General features: G+C 46.6%; 2 protein-coding genes across 2 annotated transcripts in view; both read left to right on the top strand.

Annotated features, from left to right (window-relative positions):
* The window catches only part of CAPN5 (calpain 5), an 820,088-nt gene that overhangs the window by 575,920 nt on the left and 221,040 nt on the right, over positions 1-23,128 (top strand). The gene's annotated exons all lie outside the window — the stretch shown is intronic.
* On the top strand, positions 16,303-16,979 carry OMP (olfactory marker protein). The gene has a single exon (XM_069639077.1). It carries the CDS (start codon positions 16,463-16,465, stop codon positions 16,937-16,939), a length of 477 nt encoding a protein of 158 aa, XP_069495178.1. The 5' UTR covers positions 16,303-16,462; the 3' UTR covers positions 16,940-16,979.

The following is a 23,128-nucleotide window of genomic DNA, read 5'->3' as shown; positions in this document are numbered from 1 at the left end:
GCCCCGGAGTGCCAATGGAGGCGTTAAGACAGTTGGAACGCCTTTACGTCTGTCTTTTGCGCTTCATTCACGCTCCGGGGACTTCCAAAATCAACCTCTCTGTGTTTAATTTAGACTGCTGCTAAGCATGAGCTTCCAGTGCGTTCAGTCCATAGAGGAGGATTTATCGCACCCCTGCATCCTGTGCCCTGCTCCATTGACTTCTCCCCTTTGTTCCTTCCAGACGCCATAGTCTGTATGCTAGCCTCTTCCAAAATGCTTCCAATAGGCTGTCTGCCAACTTAAGGCGCCCGCTGCGACCCTAAAAAACACATTCCCAGCCGGAGCCAAAAAGGCTTTAAAAATGCAATGCTTGACATTCAAAGGCTAGTCTGGGAAATCTGCCTCTATCTTCAAAACATAGGTTTCCTCTGTATTGCCATCGGGAATCTCTCGGTATTGCCATCGGAGAAATCTCTGTATTGCCATCAGAAATCTACAGCCCAACAACCACCACCTGCTTACCACTCCAGTAAAGTCAGCAGCGTTTGACCTGGTGAATCACCAAACACTTACCACCCACCTCACTCATGCAACCCATTTCTCTAAACAAGCAGCTTCCTGGATCACATCCTTCCTCGAAGGAAGAGCCATGAAGGTCTACTCCGACACAGCAAACGCAGATCCTACCACTATAAACTGCGGTGTCCCCCAAGGATCTTGTACAGCCCCTACCCTCTATGACCGCTTCACAAAACCCCTCTTCGACCTACTTGACTCCATGGGTGTTGCATATACAAACTATGCAGATGACACAAGTACTTATACCCCTTTCTGGACTCTATCACCAAGACGCCACGGCCCTTCACAACATCTATGCTACTAGCCAAGCATGGACGGCAATCAATGGCCTCTGTCTTAATGGGGATAAGACTGAAATTCTCATCCTTGGGCAGACAAACACAATAATGAAGCTAAGCCCCCAATACGCCAACTTCAACATAGACAACCCAACCATCTCCGTATCATCCTCTGTCAAGACTCTAGGTGTTCACGTTGACGCAAATCTATCGATGAACAAACAAGTCAGCGCCATAGCCTCTGCATCAGCATTCAGCACCAAACTCATCAATGCCATTAAACCCTACCTATCTGCCCCCAACCGCTTGGCCATAGCTAGAACTGTAGGCGCCAAACTCGATTATTGCAACGCTCTCCTAGCTGGCACCCCCGCCAAGAACATTCACAGACTGCAAACCACACAATGCCCTCAGAGCCGCGATGAGCTTCCCTAGAAGAGACCATATATCCCACACCAGACGTGAAGCACGGTGGCTTCAGGTCAAATACCGTATTACTCTGAAAATCCTCACCATCACACACAGATTCATCAACAAAACCGCTCCAACATACCTATCTGAAGCAATATCAAGGACCACATCCACTCGCCCCACCAGAGCTCAGTACACCAACCAGCTACACATACCACGCATAAAGAGAGCCACAGCTGGAGGTCTAGGCTTCTCCTATATTGCACCGAAACTTTGGAACTCACTCCCTACCACCCTTAGAGCTGAAACCTCCATCTCTGTCTTCCGCAACAACCTCAAGACCACTCTCCTCAACTAGCAAGTGGAGGACTGCCTCCTCCACTCCTGCCATGTATATTGTAATATAACGCAAATGTAATATAACTATATTGTAACCTCGTATATATATTGCTAATGAATAGGTAACTAAGCTTTGTACTGTAACAAGTGCCACGATGTCCTCGGGCTGTTGTGCGCTATATAAATATGAATAAAACAAAACAAACTGGACTGCAGAGGTTCCTCTCTTGTTTTGCGAGGAGTGGGACTTTACAGCATTTGCTTTGCCTTTTTTCGTGCCAACCAAGTGTTGCCTACTTGGGATGGTACCTAGGATGACCACACGTCGTGGAATTGGACCTGCTTGCATCCACAGACAACAAAACCTCACAATTTATATGCAGATACTTTGGAATGGAGGGGTGAGGTGGGTTGGGTTAAAGCAGGGGGGGGTATTTGTGGGCGAGGAGGGAGTAGGACAGTCCCTCTTTTATGTTGTTGGCTGTGCCGGTTTTTTGTCTTGAAAATCTGTTCACCTTAATGGTACCGAGCTGGGAAGGTAACACGTTAAGTAAGTACATGAATAAATAGTGTCGAGTATGCATGCTGGGATGCCTGTGGAGTTCTATGTTCTTTCATCGTCCGACATAATTAAAAATGCCTTTTAAACGTGTATAAAATTACAAAAAGGTCATCTAATTGTTTCCGGCGGGGTTCCTCCTCCCAATCGCACCCCTCCACCTATTTTTTACTATTCGCAAACCCCCAACCCCTTACCGGCCCATTCCCACCGCCACCAAAAATTTCGATTAACTTTTTTGTAATTTTATACATGTTTAAAATGGCGTCGGAAAAAAGACAGGCGATGAAACGACATTAAACCACCTGTAGGAACATCAACATAGTAAATAAAGGAAACTGTTGATGTTTCCATCGTAAAACATGTTTCTGGTCATCAGATTACCCAGCAGCAACATGCATAAAGAACTGGCATTTAAGGACTGTCTCTTGTGTGATATATTAGTCAGTATTGTGCCCTCATCAAAACCCTGGGGCTCTGCGAATCTGCCCATCTCCTGGACAACCTACTCATTTTCCAGAGTGAATGGAAAGCATTCTAGACGTCTGGGAAAGAGGATAAAAATAAGCTCCCCATGGTGTTATCCCTGGGGGCCATCAGTCCATCCTGTTGACGTTGCCTTTACCTGTAAGGGGTCTAAACATGGCTGCAGCATCACTCTGGAGAGCGTGCAGAAAATGTATACGAGTCACTAATTCCTAGCCACAGACGACGACAATTTCAGTAATCATAAATCATTTAACGAGAGTGGGTACTTTTTTCCCCAATATCTGCCATTAGTATCATATACCCAAACATGAATATAGTGGCACTGGCAAAAATGGTACTATATTGACCTATTTAGTGGAAGCTGCAGACCTGGTTTCTTTGAAATCTGTTACTTCATTTCAAGCAAGTCAATGAATACCAGGTTGAAGCCTCTGGTTTTTGATGCTTTGTGGTACCTAGATAGGTCAGAGACACACTGGTAATGGTGGCTGGCCCGCACCATTTCTCAGACGTGGGCATTCCACCATAAGATAACACTAGGTTGTGAGTAGAGGTGTACCGAATAGTTGGTCAAGTATTCGGCTGTAGCGGAATACGGAGCTGAATAGTTGCCTTTTTAATAACTTATATTATGTAGACAAGAAAAACACTTTGTAAATTAAAAACAGTACATGAATTATGTACTGCATTGCTCTGCTATGTTGTCTACAGAAGATGTTTGTGTAAACCATGAAAGGAATACATTATCAAAAAATAAACAGTTTGCACAGTTTGTTTTGTTGTGCATTCACAGGTCTCGCTTGTTGGGCAGGACCCAAGTAACTAAGACTAGCCCAAAGGTATGGTATGCATGTATGCAATCACTGTGAGCGGAGACTGGGATGTGTCTACTCATACTTTCAAATGTTCCTTTTGGGCCTGACCATCTTTAGACTTCTGGCTCCAGCAAGGCACTGAAACACAAAGGCGTGATTACATTAATTAACTGACTGCTGAAGTGCTACTGAATACAAAGCTTTGGGAAGCTAAATCAATGCTTTCTAAGGTCTTTTCATTAATGGATGGTATTAGATCGTATTTATCTTAGTTTTTCGGATGGGGTATGTTTGTAGTGTTTTGGGGCATGGTAAAAGACAACTGCAATAACTATATAGGGACTGCTGAGTCCTCAAAGGTTTTCGGCTGACCCTATAGGGAAGTGACAGTGCTGATTTTCAGATCTTTAATTGGCATGTGCACGTTTATTTTCCTCATTTGCTGCTTGGTTCAATGTTTTTAAATTGTAAACTTGTATCGCCTTGTCTTTATTACACAGATATCACTCTTAATGTTGGGAGGAGTATTTCTGCTGCTATAAACTAGGGCATTTTTTTTCAAACATGTTTTGTTGTAAAACTCAGAATCTATTGGATAGTCCCATTCTTTAGTAACATATGTCACTTTTACCCGATTCAATGGGACTCATTTTGGCAACATGAGACAGTTGGAAGATAGGAATTGTAACAGGTTTCGCTACTACAAGCACATCTCTGCAGCAGGCACAATTCCCACTGAGCCATCTTACTTCCTTTATAACCTTGTCCTGCAGGCTGAATAAAGTTCTTTGCTGCAGGCAAACTACCACCTGAGAAATTTTACTCTGGGTTTTCAACTTCCTGGGATAGCGGCAGCAGTTGTATCAATCCATTTTTCAATAGCGACTGTGTATGCTATTATTCCAGCTCAATGGTTTTCCACTGAAATATACAGGTGAGATCAGAGACCTCTCGCTGCACATTCAAAATATTAACACTTTTGCTTTAATTCACCACTCCCCAACAAGCCACCAGATCAGTCTGTCTGTCCAGCACATGGAGGGCTGCGACTTTGTAGTTTCACACCTCTGCTCTTTTAGTACTCAATAAAAAAAGTGACAGCCCCATTTGTTTAATGTTCCTTTTAAAGGATTGACATTTAATTCCCGAATTATAATTATTCCAGGCCCAATCACACCAGTATTTAATACATTTTGTGGGGGAAACTATTCTACTTCGAGTGAAAGGTAATTAAGTATTCGTGCAAAGCCAAATATCTCATTTGGGGCCACAATTTGGGCGAATACTTATTTGAAGCTGAGTTTCCTTACACCCCTTGTTGTGAGTAGATTGCAAGAACTATCTGGTAATAAATAGATTCCCAGTTTCCCTTTAATTTGACAAATGTGTAAACTTTTCATCCAGCAATGGCATAGTGTCCTGGCTTTTGCCAAGCTGACTTTGTTTTAAAGCCCGGTGTTGGCTTATCCTTTCCCATAAAATACCCTTTTTGAAATGCTCAATTAGATCTCCATGCCTTGTTTATTGCTTATTGACCTGCAGTTCCTTACCTGTCTCTGTTGAATTGGATCAAGTGACGGAGAGAGCCACAAGTAATCTAAGGGGAGGGGTTCTCCAACTCCAGATTATTTCTAAAATAATTGGTTGAAATGGGGCATTTTATTGCACAATTTCTTAGAAACAAATGGGTCATACATTGGGCCTTATTACATGTTTGCTGGGCCGAGAAACAAGGGTGCCGGTAAGCTCACCGGCACCCTTGTTTCCGGACCATCAAACTAGGAGTCTGCCTGCCGGAGGCGCTGTGCCGGCCAGGTCTGACCCTGCCACGTGCAACGGCTACGGTAGGCACACCAGTCAAGGAAGCACCGGCACCATTACCAACGGTGCCAGCGCTTCTGTGTCCCCACTCCCATAGAGTTCTATGGTAAAATAAGTCCCCATTCCCATCTGGCCCTGGATGTCAGGCGCCAGTAAAATTTTACGAGTCTGGTGGCAACCCGCCGGTAGCACCGGCAGGGTTACCGCCGGACTCGTAATGAGGCCCATTGTTTAATATTGGTTTGCTATGATAAAGCATGAAAAAATCCTGTCAATGCCAGGTCACCAGTAGTATACTGGGGCATTTCACAACATTTTCATGATTCCATAATGCACAGTATATGGCAACATTTCCATTGTAAATCCCTTTCATGATGTTGCACCCACAATGTAGACCAGAATTTCTACTCTAAATCACTTGGCAAAACAGAATGTTGATGGTTGAAAGGTTTTTAATTAATCACGACCACTGGCAATTGTTCTGGACAACCCTCCAGGCCATGCTTTCAGCCTGCCATGCCATTACAGAAGGGGAAAGACAATATGCAAATCAGGGTTGTTCCCACCCCCAAAAGGGGCAGTTAAGCCCATGCTGCTTTTTACATCCCTCTTGCATGAGACCACAAGAAACCACAGATATGTTTCAGCATTATTAGGCATCCATGAGCTGTAACTTGGGTCTCCAGGTACAGCTGACCTAAGATCCATATTTGCGCATACCCAGCCCACTCTAAGTGATATTTGCAAAACAAAGTTGATGGCTGGATGGATTTGAATTAATCGAATTCTCTGGCATTTCTTTGCACAGCCCTCCAGACCAATGTCTTTCACCCTGTCCTGCCATTACAAAAATGGAAAGACCATATGGAAATTAGGCTTAGTCTCACCATAAAAGGGGCAGTCCAGCCCAAATTGCTTGGTCCTATCCCTCCTGAATGAGACCACAGGCCACCCCAGAGATGTTTCAGGCTCATTACGTGCCAGTGTTGCCACAGTAACTCACTTTAATGAAGCTGTGCCCCCTAATCTTTGCCAGCATTGTCAATGTATCACTTTCATATGGCACAATATTTATCATCTTATATCATTTTCATCATGCTATGCTCACAATGTATCCCAGAATTGTCACTGTATATCACTTTTATGAAGCTGCACCCACAATGTATGCCAGCACTCACCACTGTAAATCACTTTACATTTATTATGGACAACATACTCGAACATTTCCCATTCTTAATCTTCACCCATCACTCCCTCCAAACACATGCGCACATCATAATCATTCTTTTATAACACGCTTAATACCAGAGACCAGTTTCTAAGCGTGAGACCGAGATTCAAACCTGTGCTGATATGCGTTGTCTTGCTTCCAAGACAAACGTGTTGCCCCCGAGCTATCCTCCCAGCCTTCTCCCCATGTGCACATGCACACAGAGACACAAACGTACTCCTACAGTCATACATGTACAAACAGATTAATTCTCTCAAGCATAGGAACACCACCCCCACACACACACTCTTCACCATCAGTGCACAGTGGGACTTGGGTGCCTCTGCGAACGGAGGAGGGTCCCAAAGGGGTCAATCGATACCTTGAGCTCCCCCCTGGCTGGAGGATTAAGTTATCATTGTCGTCTTACTGAGGACTAGGTTTTTGGGTCCATGCAGACATTGTGAAGTAGGCAGGGAGAAGCACGAAGCACAGAAAAAATACAAAAATGAGATGCTACAAGAAAAATACAAAAGACACGGCTCACTGAGGTATGGCACCATGAACTTACACAAAAAGTAAGAAAAGTGGGGGAGGTTGAGAACTCCAACCACAGGTGAAATAACTGCGGGTGTATCCAAAAAGTGTGGTGCAGTGGTCTAGAAAAGACCTATGTGGAAGGCAGGAAGATCCCAAAAAGGGGCTATTGGGTCTCTGAAGTGGCAGGGAGGTAGTAAAAGGAGAGGACTCCTAGGTGGGTGGTCCGGACAAGGATTTTAAGGCAGCGTGCTAGATGGGCAGAGCTCTAGAGGTGCCCCTGAATGGCACGGCAGATGGATCCACTGTGAGAAAGTGTCTTCTTATATATAAAATGACTCAACATTGCAGGGAATAGAGTACTTTTTGCTGCCACTTGTTGTTCCATGATTGGTGAAGGACGGTCCACTATTTTAATAGGCTTGTGCACGTAGTGCATCCAACTCTTTACAGTGAAACCATATTACAAAGCTGACACACGGCCTTACCTGATTGATGGTGCAGTCCTCCAGGTACCATAGTGTGGTGTGGCTCAGGAGTACTGTGTGTATGAGTACAAGGCATTAAATAATTAGTTCTGCATAGCAATTTGCTATATCATTCTCTAGGTTTGCTAATTAAATTGACACTTGTGTAGAAAAGCTGGCGATTTAAATTAAACTTTTAAATTTAAAAAAAAAACAGCTCTCTTGCATTCCTCTATTGCCCTCAGTGCTGTCCCCCACCCTCTTTTCTCTGTTCACTGCAAGTTCAAAGGGGCCAATGGAGATGGTCCATCAGTAATCATCACCTCCACTCTTAAAGCGCCAAAGGCCTGTGTTGGAGGGCAAGCCAAGAAAATGGTCATTCTATATAAAAGGATTGCAACACAGAAGTAATCAAGATGATACTTTTATTAAGCGAACTATATAATGTTTGGCCAAGATCAGTATGCATTAGCTTTTATTTGTTTCTGTTCCTAAAAATTGAAGTTGTTACATAATTACAGTATTTCTACTGTAAACCACTGCATTGCAGCAATTTCTTTCAGTAGATTTTAGGTTGGTGTATTTAAATCAGTCTTACCGATATTTCATTTTGTAGGTGAAGTTGCATCATGTTGAAAAGTGAACTGTTTAATAAATGCACATGATCACACTGTCAAATGTTCTGGGACCAGCTGGTCGCGTACATCTGTGCAACTGGTGCTCAACTCATGAGCTGATCCCATACTCCTTGACATTCGATCTTTTCGCCCTGTTGCTTTAAACTAGCTACCATGAAAGTGAGATGTCCGCAAACTACAATATTCCACACATTTTTCAGTTCTCTGCCTGCTACGCCCTCCACTCTGCTTGGGATCTTACTTTCTTTGCTCTTAAGTAATGATTACAAAATGTTAACCAGATGTTTACTCAAAGTAGTGATCAATAGTTCCACCCAGTCTGTACATCTACAGATCTTCTGCAACACCATACGCTGTAGCTAGCCTCCAGAGCTGGCTTTGCTCTATGATTGACTGCATTATATAGTCACACCCGTGGGGGAGAGCTGGCCAATTAGGAGGTTGGGAACGCAAGCGGAATCTGCAAATAGCTGCATGCATTTCATGCCGGCCAGCTGCTCCTCTGCCCTGCCTTCAACTTGTCATTGGGGGTGGTGTCCCAGACCGAGTGCCCACTGAGTGCCTCACCTAAACCCACCTGCCCCACCAGAGTGCCCCAGACAGCCCCCTGCCCACTCATCTGCACACCTCCTGGCCCACCGCCTTGTCCTAGAAATAGTTATTTTCAATCGCTGGCATATGTGTAATTTCATATTTCATATTAAGGGAAGGATGAATTTGCACAAAGCCTGGTTCCCTTAAAACAAACAAAAAAACAGAAATGCATCCCAGGTGGCGTGTTGGAGTGCTAATAGAGATAAATACTGCTTTTGTTGGCATGCAGAGCTGGAATTCTGCACTTGGGCCTACTTGGCTCGGGCTTGAGGGTATTTACCGGGCTTGCCCTTAGCCGGAAGTTGTATTTAAAGCACTTTTGGGAACAGTTGTTATCAATGACAGGCAAGGGCCATCTTGTCTACCCGAAGTTGACAGTTACCCTGCCTGCTGCACTACCATGCTACATACTTGGTCTTCAGCTATGAATTATCTTTAACATTGTGACCTTTTTGATTTAAGAAACGGCTATAGTTCTGCTTCCACAGGTCAAGCATGAAGTATACGGGGCACTGCCCTCTGGAACACTAACTGCACCCACCTGCACAGAAAATTGTTATCAGATAATTTTTATCAGATCTATGTATTTATTTGTGTCCATTCGTGCAGCTAACCTTTCCAATTTAAAGACCATCATCTCACCAATTAGTTGCTTCAGAGGTACACACAATGCTGTATTGATGCTCATTTTATGACTTGGGTACAAATAACTTCTGGTGACAATAATATTAGTACAAAATTGCTAATCCGATAACTTTGTTTGCTAATCAATACAATTATTAGTAGCAAACTCTTCTAATCAATTATCAAAAAACTAAGTTATGACTTCATATGTGAATGGTTGAGTAGTAGGATTCCCAATGATGGGAAAGCGGGAGTGGTGTAATGTGTCTCCTGTACCTGAATTAAGGTTTCCTGTTGAGGGATGGGAGTGGCTGGCATCCAGCTTTCCATGTTATTTTTGAGGCTTGAGTCATGCATAAGTGGCTTTATAATTGGCATAAGGCGTCAAAAACAAGTGAAAACACACACACACACACCCACCCACCCCCAGTCTCCCCTTTCATAACACGCTTCAAACCAGAGAGAGTCTATAAGTGCTGTATTCGAACCTGTGCTGCTTTGCGTTGTATTGCTTCCAAGACAAACACGTTGCCCTTGAACTATCCTCGTAGTTGTAGTTTAATTGATAAGGATGCCAACGGTGCCGGTGACATCCTCTGTGATTATTTGGGGACAATTGTACGCAACTGTCTTTAGTGAACAAAGGTATTTTTGGTGAGCAGACTGATTTCAACAAGATTCGATACATCACCCAATATTGCAGTGACAGCCAACAAGTGCAGAAAAAGGAGACACTGGCATATCCTAGAAATAGATGAGGATATCAACAAATGGCTACCAGACAAACCATGCCTAACCTACACGAAGGAAAGAGCTCTCAGGAACATCCTAAGCCCCTCATACATGGCACCTATTGCCAAATCCATTGAGAATTGGGTCACAAGCAACAAACCCACAGGCTTTTATAAATGTGGAAGGTGCTCAATGTGTAAATTTGCTATGAATTCTAAAACCATCAAGTTCAATGACAATGACACACATACCATCAAACAATATATCAATTGCAAATCCAAATATGTCATCTACACAATCATATGTGTGTGTAATCAGAAATACATTGGAAGTACTAAAAGAGAGCTTAGAATCAGAATAAGGGAACATCTAAGCCCACTTCATTCCCAAGACTCCAAATACCCACTTGCCCTCCACTGGCAAGAAAAACACCAGGAGGACAACAAAGACATCACCTTCGTGGGTCTTGAATCAATACCAACAGATGCAAGAGGAGGCGACCAAGAACTCCACCTACGCTAAAAAGAAGCTCGGCTGATATGCAAATACAGAGGCGTCACTACTGGCCTTAACAGCGACCATGATTTTCATCTTTTCTTATGACCAGTCAAACTGTCTCTGTCCTAGTTTCTCTTACCTTGCCTCTACCTTAAAGTACAAGCCCAGCAGCCCTGGACCAATATAATCAGGGAAGCCACCCAGCAAGCGAGCCCTCCTCGCTACTCCAATTTCCTCTACAGGCCCCTCAACATAGGGCCCCTTTCATCAGCACAGCCTCCCAATCACACCTCACCCAATCCCTAACCCCTCCACCTCCTAGGCGATCCAGGACTTTCAGCCACATCATCAGGCCAGTTAGCACTGGACAGAACTGAAAACCCCCAGTTTCATATACACTCCTCCCTGAGTTGTTGCTCCCACGCTATGCCACACCCCATTGCTTTTGCGACCATCCGTACACCTAGATACTGGCATCCGCCATAGTGCCCAGCCCAGGTACACCTTACTCCTGTACAGCAACTCAGAGCTCTTCTGCTCACGCTCACACTCCCAGTCCCCCAAGCAAGCCTAGAGGACTGTTCAGCACGCTCCGGCATGGTCATTTACTCCTCACTACAGACAAGGAACACATACAAATTCATGGAACCCATCAAGTTGAACACACCTACTCCTACCCCATCTTTCCCATCTCATCAACCTCGTGTGCGTTGCAGCCATAGCAGCGACGCCCCCTCACGACGCCTCCCTGGGCTGACCAATCACGCAACTCCTTACTATCTGCCTCCAGCCAATCCTGTGCTTAACCAGCTACCGAGCCAGGAAGTGAACGGCTTGCTCAGGCACTCGCAGTTCTTGCGGTCTGTGTACAGCCGAAACACAGCGCCGATCCTAGCGACAGGTAACCTCACCCCTTTCCCCCATTTCTCGGTTGTGACCGTGCTCCGGCCCCCCACCCTCACTCTCCGAGCTCCCCACATCTTGGGTGCCTACACCCCAGCCACCTAGCCACGGCCCACAGTAGACGCCCCCGGCCATCCACAGCGGGTGCACCGACTTCCTCCTTTGAGTGCCCCCCTCACGAGCCACACCTACTACCGAGCGGTCTTGCTTGCACGCACACATTTTTCTAATTTCAGGCCGCACTTGCCCAGGCAATACCAGCAGCACTATGCCCAGCCCACCTACAAGCAGCATCAACCCCCGAATTGGGTTCCTTAAATGACACGCATTATATGCCGCACCAATCCAGCTGGCCTACTACAGGCAGTCAGATCCCTAATTTTAACTTAATGTCGCCGACTCTGACCGCCATCACTCAGGCTGGACAACAATGCATGCAACCCAACACCTCATCGGCCTCATACCTGGGCCAACCATGCCATTGTCCAACATATCGGCCTTCTACCGCCCAGTTCTAATCACCAAGCAACGAACCAATACTTTTTCCTACACCACCACCTCCCATGTATACCATCAGTGGTCAGGGCCCCACTACGCCCACCCCTAATACTAAATGACAACCTACCGATACTACCATATAAACCACCCCACAGGGATCTCCTATCTAATCCTAATTTAGCTCTATTGGTTATTTACAGACAAGGCTGACCAGCCTCTCCCTGGCACCCTAACCTGGGCCACCAGCTCTTCCATGAGTCTGCTGCCACATGATCGTTGGTAAGCCTGACCCACCTTGGCTTTTTGAGAATCTTATTGCTGCCATTTACCCCGACCTATTAACTGGCTCTAACCTACATCTCACTTTTACTCTCTGCTCCTTTCATCCCTTGGTACATTGTCTCTCGAATGGAACTTTATTCTCGTCTTTCACAAGAATGTCTGTTAACCCTAACACTATTGATGATTGCAATTTGTGAATGTCATCACCAACTAACCACAACTCACACCACATCACTGCTCTGATAATGTTTGGCTACATGTGCTATGTATATTATTTACTCTCGTACAATACTGTTTCAAAATATGTTGGATCTGTTCGAAATATGATTAATCATAATAACATTTGTGAACCTCATATGATGTCACTGCGCCGGATCCCTTCACTCACACACACTACATCACTTTACTCACTATAATCACAACCTTGATAAAGACTTTGGTTGAAACGCGCGTCGGCTTTTTGTTTCACCAATTTTGCACCAAAATGTTATCTCTGATGTTGTTAAAACTCAAACTACCACGCACATGAGCCAAGGACTGGACTATTACTATACTGTCAGATCTTTCGGCATTTGGACTATTGAATCCAGCCAGCGCCCACAACTAACAAAGGTTTGTCACCCCAACAAGCATGATTTCACAATTCATTTGGATTTTTTTGCTGCTAAGGCATTCCCTGCTGGATTCCTCCCACTTCTAAATGCTTTAATAGTAGTTAGTATTAACTCATTAAATGGAGCTCGCTTCTCAACCTTGGAAGGATGAAAGGTCGAGTCTAACCTGGTACGGGATTTGCACTTGCAAAGTGAACGCTGGATCCTTGTGAGAGGCGAGCACTTAACTTGTGAGCTATCCACAAAGGCAGATCTTTCGAGAAGGACGGAAGCAATGACATGGAAGGATGGCATCAGTAAGAAGGCAATGGAAAGGAAAACATCAAAGGAAGTAAAGAGACAGATGGATTGAAAGCAAGAAAACAAAGTAATACAAATAACCAATTATTGAAAAAGGAAACACAAATAGAGAAAGGGACAAGTACCACGAAGGAAAGACCAGTGAAATGAATTTTATCATTGCACTTCAAAGTCGAAATTGTTTTCCTGTAGTCGTCCTTCCTTGATACACTACAACAGCAGCCATTGCCTTTCCTTGCTGTAAAAAGTGTCCTGCCGTGAACAGTCACGTCGATTATGGAGACTTTAACAGGAGCCATGGCACCATGTCAGTCGGCGGGAAAGCTGGTGGCCTCCAGGAGCCATTTTTTGGGCTATTTAACTGTTTTCGGGAAATCCGTTACTGTTCTCCCAGGGAAACTGGGCAATTACCTAGGATTTCGAATCTAATGTCTCATAACAGGGGAGAGGGGCCGGGGAACAGGTACGCCATTAGATGGGCTCTCTGCAGCGGCCTCGATACCAAGTGTGATCATAATGGCCCTGAGACCTAATGCGAATTGCAGATTCAATTTGGGAGGCCAATTCTACATCTAACATCATAACGCCACAGAATCTTAGATGAACAGAGATTCAAGCTCACCAAAGGGACACCTAGAGGCCATGACACACAGCCTGGTGCAAGGTAGTGTAAAGATGGGGATGGGTGGGCGTGGATACTGAGCCCAGCATAATATGCAAATAATCCATTTTAAGGCAGAGTAAATCCTAGGGACTCCCCAGGCGCATCAATGAATTCCACAATGCAGAAGCTCTGCTGTAGCTCCTGGCTGCGGCCGACCCCTCCTTGCGGCACATGCCAGATGGCATCATGCGACATGGGAGGTAGACTTCTGGGTGGCATGGAATGCCCTGGCGTTTCTGAGGACCTTTGCTTCCCTCATCGTACACTAAGCAGCTTGTTCCCTCTTCCGGACCTTCTTCTCTGCACATGGGCCCCTCTTGCTGGGGCGTGCATGGACAGGATTGGGCAGTGCCGCTTCTTAAGTCTCTGCATCTCCCAGTTGCATTCCTCGACGTTTTTCCTTCTCAAACTTTTCAAAAGAGGGTGCTCCAGATAAGATTTTGAAGTGGGAATATTTTTCTCCCTATTTTTTAATGTTGGAAGTAAAATGATGTTTTAGGGAGTGGAAAAGTCCCATTCCCAATGGGGATATTTTTATGAGAAAGTAAAAACTGTATAAAAGAACTTTTCTTTTTAATCATTATTTCTTTGCACCCAGTTATTGATGTAAGTTAAAAGATACACTTTCACCTCTTCACATTAAGCAGTGATAGTTTCTTCCTGTGTCTCTGCGTGTACTAGTGCTCCAAACGTACCCATGGAGCTGTGTTGGTGAAAGCAGGGGTGGGGGGCGGTCAGGCTCCTACGTCGCATTCCCATTTTTTTTGGTGGGAGTATTTTAACTTCCTATTTTTCTTTTTTGGGAGTATTTGCTTATTGTTGGGGAGTAACAGTGGCTGATACACTCCTAATCTGTATTTATTTATTTATTTATTGTGCATTGGTTAGACACATATACATCAAGTAAATTGTATCTCAAAGCGCCCTCAGGGCAACAGGGAGAGATCATGGGAATGAAAGGCAAACATAACAATGAAAGGGAGAGGCAGTTCTACTAGGCCTTGTGAGCATTCAGAATGTGCAAGTGCAGAGAGAGAGAGAGGGGTGAGTGGGGGGGGTAAGTGCTAGGAGTAACAAAGAAGGAAGTGCTAGTGAGTAAGTTGCAAGCAACTGTTAAGTGCCTGGCAGAGATCACTAGGTAAGGGTGGTCGACTGCCAATAAATAAGTGCAGGCCTGTGATAGCACAGACCAGTGGGCGCATAAGGCAAGTTCTGGGAGTGTGCAGAGGCTGAAGGCGATTGGGGGCGCGAGGCCAGGGTCCAGGTGGATACATAAGGGCCCTGGTCACCAATCTCTGCGACTGTGAGGTTTTAGCAAAGGAGGGAGGCGGGAGGAGGAGGTGGTGAAAAGTAAAGTCTTGAGGAGTTTTCGGAATTTGAGGAGATTCGACTAAAGGGCGAAGAGGGAGGGTGAGGCTGTTCTATAGGAGGGAGCCAGCCGAGGAAAGAAATCGGCCACCAGCTTGCTGTAGGGCTAATCACAAAACATTCTTTGCTTCTCGCCAGTGGTAGTGCTGTAGTGGTCCAACGATGAACTGATCAAAATAGACCAGACTCTCTGGATCCCCTCCAGCTATCCACGCAATCTACTCCCTTGTCTATCATTGAATTGAAGCTGATGTGAACAATTTCAATTCCACTAGGGTTTTCACCCTTGTGGGTTCACTTCTGGTGTTCCGTTCAGAATGAAAAACCATGGTTTTACCAATTTAACAAGACTTGCTGATTCCAACGCCAGGTGAGCACTTCCGTTGAGCAGGAGTTGGGGCGGACCCTGCAGAAGGGATTGGATCACGAGCTCACAATGCCTTTAGTATGCCTTCTCTCCTGATCATAGTGCCGAGGCTGCTTCGCTCCACTGTGTGCTGTTTCTACTTCCAGAAGTCTTCAGTAGCTTTGTAGAACAATAGAGACCATTGGTTGTCCCATTCAATGTTCGCACACTACCTGTCCCACTGCCGGCAATCATTGCAAGCTGCTTCTGTTGGCATGCACTAGATTCTGATAGTCTGTCCATACGATGGCGCAGAGTAGGATGACACATGCGCGACAAGCTTGGCATTGCTTTTTGAAATAATTGCGAGAGTGGAGATCTGAATCTATTGACGCAACAAACTACTGGCTATTAAATGTATGCACTTCTGAGCACCCCCTCTCTTGTTGCATCACCACAGTTTCCTGAGAAATAAATGTGTTATTGGGCAATAACTGGGTCAACTTAACAGACATAAGGGGTAAACTATGCCTGCCACTGCATTATTTTTCTGCTTTTAAGCAGCAGTTGCTTTGCATGTAGAGCTGATATTTCCACTTTGCTCTTGATCGCAGTGGAAGTGGTTGTCAGGGAGGTTGCCAAGGCAGCTGCCATCACAGCTCTCCTCCCTGAAGAATATCACAGTGTGGTTGGTATCTGATCTGGATCGGCAAATTAGCCGAGAGGGTGCCCAGAGGAAATCCCTCCCGGGACACTTTGCGTCAGTGACCTGGGTTGCTTAGCACAATTGGGAGTATTGCAGAGGACGAAGGGCTGGCATTCTGTTTTGTTCGTTCTACCAGCGGAGCCGGACCTGTTCATCAGTCACACTGCGTTAGCATCTTCGTCAGGAAAGGTGCCTCTGAACTACGGCCATGGCTGCAGAGACCTCGGTATTGGAGCTGTCCCTGTATGAGGATGTCCAGCTCACGAAATGCATGCGGCTGCGGGCACAGAGCCTGCAGCAGAGAAATGAGAAGCCGCAGGAAGGGGAGAAGCTGCTGAAAGCCAACGAGCACGTCTACTGCCTTGACTTCTCCAAGCAGAGGCTGGTCTTCCTCTGGTGGAAGATTCAGCTGAAGAAACCCGGGAAACTGATCATCACCGGGACCTCCCAGCACTGGACACCGGACCTCACCAACCTCATGAAGCGACAGTTGCTGGAGCCCAGCGGAATCTTCTGGAAGAAGGCTGGGGAGAAGGACGTGTCCTTTGCAGAGGCCGATACCCAGGAGTTTGGAGAAAGGATAGCCGAGCTCGCCAAGATCCGCAAGGTGATGTACTTCGTCTTGACCTTCGCAGATGGCCTCGAACCAGGCAACATCAAATGTTCCCTAGGGTTCAAAGCTTAAGTTCCTTCGTCTCAAGAGCACCACGTCCGCAGGGCTGGTTCTATGGATGCATTCATCTGAACTTATTTACTTGCGGTTCGATTTTGGAAAAGTATACATTTTCTTTCCAAAACGACAGTGAGAAAACTATTTTGTTAAAGCTATGATCTTGGGGAAAATATGCTTGCGAAGTTAAACATTTGCAGGGGAAGCAGTGGTGTTTTAACGCTCTTAAATTGTGTTCCCAACAAATTATAATCTGGTAATGTTGACATGTAAGTGACCTCTGAAAGCCATTCTGTTCATAACCGAGAGGTTCTGTCCTGTGGTGTTAGATTTACCTGCAGCAAAAGCCGGGGTAGACTGTTCTGCTGGGAGCCAGCTATAGGGATCCGGTAGCTTCGCTTTGGTGGGCAAGGGGGCAGTATGTGATGTCAGAAATGACAGCGGTTTGATATTGGTAACTGACCCAAAGGTGACCACCAAAGCGGGGTTGGCTATCCCCATGAAGAGAACCCCTGGAGCAGGAGAGCAGTGGCCATATGTATAGCAAGGCTGCTTGCTCTCACACTGCAAGTGACAACTATTCTGCACACGAATATGCTTGCCTTTCTGTGATCTGGTACGGCATAGATTATAACAGATTATAATATACATATATGTATTTAAATCTGGCCTGAATGTGAATCTGTGCATTACAAGTATTTTAATAGTGCTTATGTAGCCAGCGAGCACGACCGCAATCGGGGGTCCCTCTGCCTAGACAATCACTTATTATGCTGGCCTAAACCACACGCCACTCACTCACTCACTCACTCACTCACTCACTCACTCTCTCACTCTCACACTCACTCACATATTCCCTCACACACTCACTCACACACTCTCTCTCTCTCTCTCTCTCTCTCTCTCTCTCTCTCTTTCTCTCTCTCTCTCTCACACACACACATTGTTGGTCTAGTTTGCATTGGAAATCATTGCAATCCAGCACAGTCCCAATTGCTTTTAAAAATAGCTTAATATTATCGAGGAACAATTCAGCTGGACCACGACTGAGTGCTTATCTTATAAAGTACAGTACAGCATGTCGCATTTAGGAGGGATTGGGGAGGGGGGGGGCAGAACAGCCTTCAGGTTTTTGCCTGGCAACGAGCACACAGCTGGAACTGGCGAGGCGAGGGTAGTGGTAAGCCTTACTTGCAGTCTTGGCAAAGTCTCACTAGCCCCAGTGCCTGGGAGCGACATTGACTTACTTGCAGGCCATTGGCGCCAGAGCTGCGAGGAACACTGTACTTACACGCCGTGCCACTTTAGTCGAGCAGAAGGACCCTCGCACCTGTTCAGTGAATGGAACCTCGCACCTGCTCAGTGAATTGGGAGCAGCGGTCTGTTGCCGGATGCGCACCTTGTTTTGCTGCCCTCTCCGAACATGGAGTCCCCCGGGCTGAGTTCAAGTCACACCCCATTCTAATTGCAGCCGTGCCTTGTCATTTGTGTACGGAAAAGACTACCGGAAACAATACAGACGTGACTTTCCGGGGCCATGTTTTCAGCCTGCCTTGAGTTTATTCCGTCAGAGTAATCACTCAATATATATTTGAAAATCAAAGTATGTAGATTCGCATATGCACTACGTAATTCTCCCACGGGACAATGTTATGTACCCTTTATATTTTTTAATATAAATAAAATTGAAAATAAGTTCTAACCTTTTGACTGTTGCTCTTTCTGTTTGTTTATTGTCTCGGTCTAATAAAGGACAGTTGTGTGAGAAGCCTCATCAAAATTTAAATGTAAATAAACATTTATTAGCACACCGGGCAGGCGCCACAGCCAATCAGCTTGCTCGGATCACGGACTGAATGGCCCAAGTCCGCGTTCCGAGCAAGCAGAAGGCTGAACATACCCGCCATGTCCGTGCCCCTCGCCCCCACTGCCGCCCCCTTCCTACCAATGGGTGCTCCGCCTCCCCACCCCACCTCACGCCCATTTACCTGTTTGTCCATGCATGGGTGCTGCCGCCAAACCACTCCTCCATCCTAGGCTGCCATAAAAATGGAAGAGCAGCTATGCCCGGAGCCCCGCCTTCCATTTCCATGGTGTCCATCTTGGGTGAGTATTTGGTTGAATTAACTGGTAGCATGCTTGCAACGACCCATTTATTCAAACACATACATTGTTACTAGATGTTGACCCCGGGGTTATAATGGCAATAATAGCCTGGCCCCCGGGTTTTACTGGTTGGTAGCAGCCCAGGGTACATGTTATTAAATAGTTGCCCAACCGGGTTACTGCAAATCCAGGCTGAATCACACGATCATCCAAGCCGGGTTCGAAGCACCCAGAGTTCTCGCGCACCCACTTCACTCTGGACCATAGCCTGCCTCTTAACCCCTCCCGCCTCTAACCCTCAACCCTCTTCTCCTGTGCCCCTCAAGGCACAGATCCTATCCTGAAACCAGGAGGCATTCAGTTCCACCTCCTTACACAGCCACCAGCACCTCTCCTTCTGAACCTTCCATGGATGTGGTAGAGGGGCTCTGGGCATGGCCCTGCCTTCAAGGGGTCACTGCCTCCTCTCTCCACCGGCCACTCTGAATCTTGCATCCGCCCATGGTTTTCGTTTAAGTTGCTACTGGCAAGCACCCCGCGAGTTTGCAGCCGGGCGCTAATGGCGATAATAGCTGGCGCGGGGGCTTCACCAACCAGCAATGCCACTGGAACTGGCTTGGACCTATAACTTAGGCGCTGGGCTACAACAGGCCAGAGGTGCCACCTCGCTCCCCCGAGCGGCTGATTACTGCTAAAATATGAAGATGCTTTTGTTATTTTCATTGGATCAGTATAAAACAGTATTAATTTGGACCGAGCTGGTGGAGACCACGCGAATGGCGGCGGGGCACTGTATAAATCCTTCCAACTTGAATGGATATTCAGAATGCGATTGTCGTTTGGTGCTTTTACTGCTGGCTTTCAAATATATTCACAGCTCAGGTTGAGCTTCACATGGCCCTCATCCCCCAGGAGCACAGTTAATGTCCTGGTTCAAAATGTGCATTTGCAAGCCTCACCTATCGGTGCACTGCCATCATACGCTCATACTAGTTTTCTATGCTTGCTTCATGTTTCTACATGCTTGACCATGCACTGCTTCATGTGCCCAGTCCAAATTCCACTTCTCCACAAGCTCTGCACATGAATGCGCAAGACACAGATGTGTGTACCATGCACGTGCATGCCCACCTTTAAACAGGCATGCATGCAAGACACATGTATGCATACCCACCTGATATGCATGCGTGCATGCCACCCAGCAAACACATGCTCAGCCTACACACATGCCCAACGTACTCATGGTCCGCACATAGACAAGGTTACAAGCCCTTCACACACACGCTCACATGCCACGGCCACTTTCACATGCGCTACATGTTCATGTCCTACATTCACGCAAAACACACATGCCCACTTGCACACCCAACAAGCATATGCCCACATGTATGCTACACCCAACAGATACATGCCATGCACATGCGTGCATCGCTGCCTCACACGTCCATGCATTCCTGTCTGGCACATGCATGCACTGACCCACAACGCGCACACATGCATGCTCCCATACTGCGCAATATGCGTGAATGCATGCGTCCTAGCGCAACATGCACACATGCATGTCAGGCCACCACACACACATATGCTTGCTCCCATGCCAGGCCAGTATACATGCAAGTTGGCGCAATAGGCGGGCATGCTGGCCCAGTACACACACTTACATGTAAAGCAAGTCAGCCCAGCATGTGGGCATACCTTCAGGCCCAAAACATACCTTCAGGCCCAACACATGCATACACATATGCCCAATGTACTCATGCCCTGCAAACACACAGCCCCTACATGCGCGCATCCTACATCCATTCAAAACATACACCCCAAAAACACAGATTTCCAGCATGCACGAACACCCAGCACAAATTCCCAGCATTCACAGACACCCAGGAGACCTAATACACAAGCCCAGCACATGTACTCCCAACTCACAAACACATGCTGCATTGGCGCACTAGTATTCCCTTTGGGAATATGCACACCCAATGAGCATGCACTCACACCCAACACAACTACAAGCAATAAACACATGCACACCCAATTGGCCCACACAAATGCACATCCAATGAGTGGCACTCACATGTACGCCCAACTCACAAGCCCTTCCAACAGGCACACACATGAATGCCCAGCAAGCATACATTCACATGCATGCTACATCCAACATGACAGTCAGACATGTCCTTTCATGCCTGCCAGACGCGTGCATGCCTCCCTGCCTGCAGATGCATGCATGCATACCTGCCAGAAACATGCATGCATACATGCCAGAAACATGCATGCACACCTGCCAGAGACTTCCATGCATGCTTGCCAAACACTGGCATGCATGCATGCCTGCCACATGCATATCCACCTGCCACGTGCATTCATGACCTCCAAGCACAAGCATGCAGGCCTACACGGCAAGAGCATGCATGTACATCCAACATTTGTATTCATGTACGCCCATCCGACATATGCATTCCTGCCCACCTAACACACACACAAATGCATGCTCCCACACTGGTCCAACACACAAGCCTGCCCAAAACAGAAACCTGCATGCCCGCCGAACACACATGTCCTCTATATGCACCCAACAGATACGCACACACTCTCATGCAGCACTCCCAACACCTGCACGTGGGCTACTCAAGGATTCTTACAGTTGATACAAAGAACTAGATTTACTAATGAGAAAACCAATTGAAAAATGTGCACTTTGTTACTGTACGATACTTGTGAGGACCAAGTGAAGAAAACATAGGTCCTCATTAAGAGTGCTTTCCACATAGTTCCAATGCAGGTACTGTGAAGAAGAAGATGACCAGGAGTATGTACGTAACCACCTATTTCACTTACAGACGTTTAGGGGGCAGATAAGATGGTTACTACACAGATATCCCCGCCCTGTCTTCCCACATCTATCCATACAAACTCATCCAGCATACAACCACTCCCTCACTCCACATACACACCTCTCACAGGTCCACCGTGCACAGGCACCCCAAACACACACCAATATACACGTCACCCAACACACAAACTGCTTCAGCAACTGCTATGTTATACAGCCCTCCATCCTCCATTGCAAAGGCCCGCTCTCTGGGGACGTATTCTGTCATCTTAAATGATCTCCATGAGCATCAATTCTCTCAGAAATAACACCCTTAAAGCAGAGCCCACTGGAGCCGGAGACGGCTGCACTCCTTTGGGGCTCCCATAGCACGGTGCCCTGAAGCATTCTGGGTCAAGGGGAGCCGAGGTAACGTGCTGGGTGGGATGCCTGGGCAGAGCTATCTTATCTAGTGTCCTGGGTGGTGCCTACTCTCCATCCCCATCAGGCTGTGGGTCTCCCAACTTCTCTGGAGCAGAGGCGGGTGGAGGGCTGTAGTAGGGACTGGAGGGTGAAGGAGGAGACGGGATCAATGCTGTTTTGCAGTGCACCAGGCTCACAGAAAGCAAGTTGCCTGCTCTGCCTGCTGAAAGTGCTGGTGAACTCTGGAGGCTGGCCAGTTCACTTTCCTGGCTCCCTGATTGGATAGGGCCTTGAGGGCAGCTGATTGGCAACTGGATCAAGGATTGCCTTCGATTGCCCTCCGATTGCTGCTGCGGGTGACGGTAGAAAGTTGCCCCGGCACTTGAGCCCACCTGCAGTGCAGCTGTATACAGCCTCCTTTCCTTAACACGTGTGCTTGCAGTGACAATTTTAGGGGTTTCCTGACACATCAACATTCCTGGTCCCACTCCCAAAGGAAAGATCTGGGTGACGGTACTCAAAGCAGCCGGCAAAGGGAGTAGGATGTGACCATACATGAGCCCCCCCACAGCCCCTTCAATCAATAAACGACCTTTACGCTGACCTCAAGGATAGACCTGACAAAACTGAGATGGCAGTAAGAACTGCTGAGACTAAGCTGGCAGACCTAGTGGGCAGGATGGTGCAGAGAGAGAAGCCTTTGGCAGCTATTGGGTCTGGAGGGCAGTAATTCTGAGCAGGGAAACGGGAAGGGATTTAGCAATGTCAAACATTGTGCAATTGGAAGCATCCTGAAATGGTAGACTAAAGGTGTGCTCCTGGATTACACGCGTACAATTATCTATTGTGTTGACTCGTGGGAG

The sequence above is a fragment of the Ambystoma mexicanum genome, chromosome 7q (assembly GCF_040938575.1).
Source record: "Ambystoma mexicanum isolate Mex_15411 chromosome 7q, UKY_AmexF1_1, whole genome shotgun sequence".
NCBI classification, from domain to species: domain Eukaryota; kingdom Metazoa; phylum Chordata; class Amphibia; order Caudata; family Ambystomatidae; genus Ambystoma; species Ambystoma mexicanum.
Note: the sequence above shows the minus strand (reverse complement) of the source record. Positions and strands in the feature narration are given on the sequence as shown.

Bases quoted from the DNA above. Each gene is read 5' to 3' on its own strand.
- OMP (XM_069639077.1), top strand. From the start codon at position 16,463: ATGGCTGCAGAGACCTCGGTATTGGAGCTGTCCCTGTATGAGGATGTC.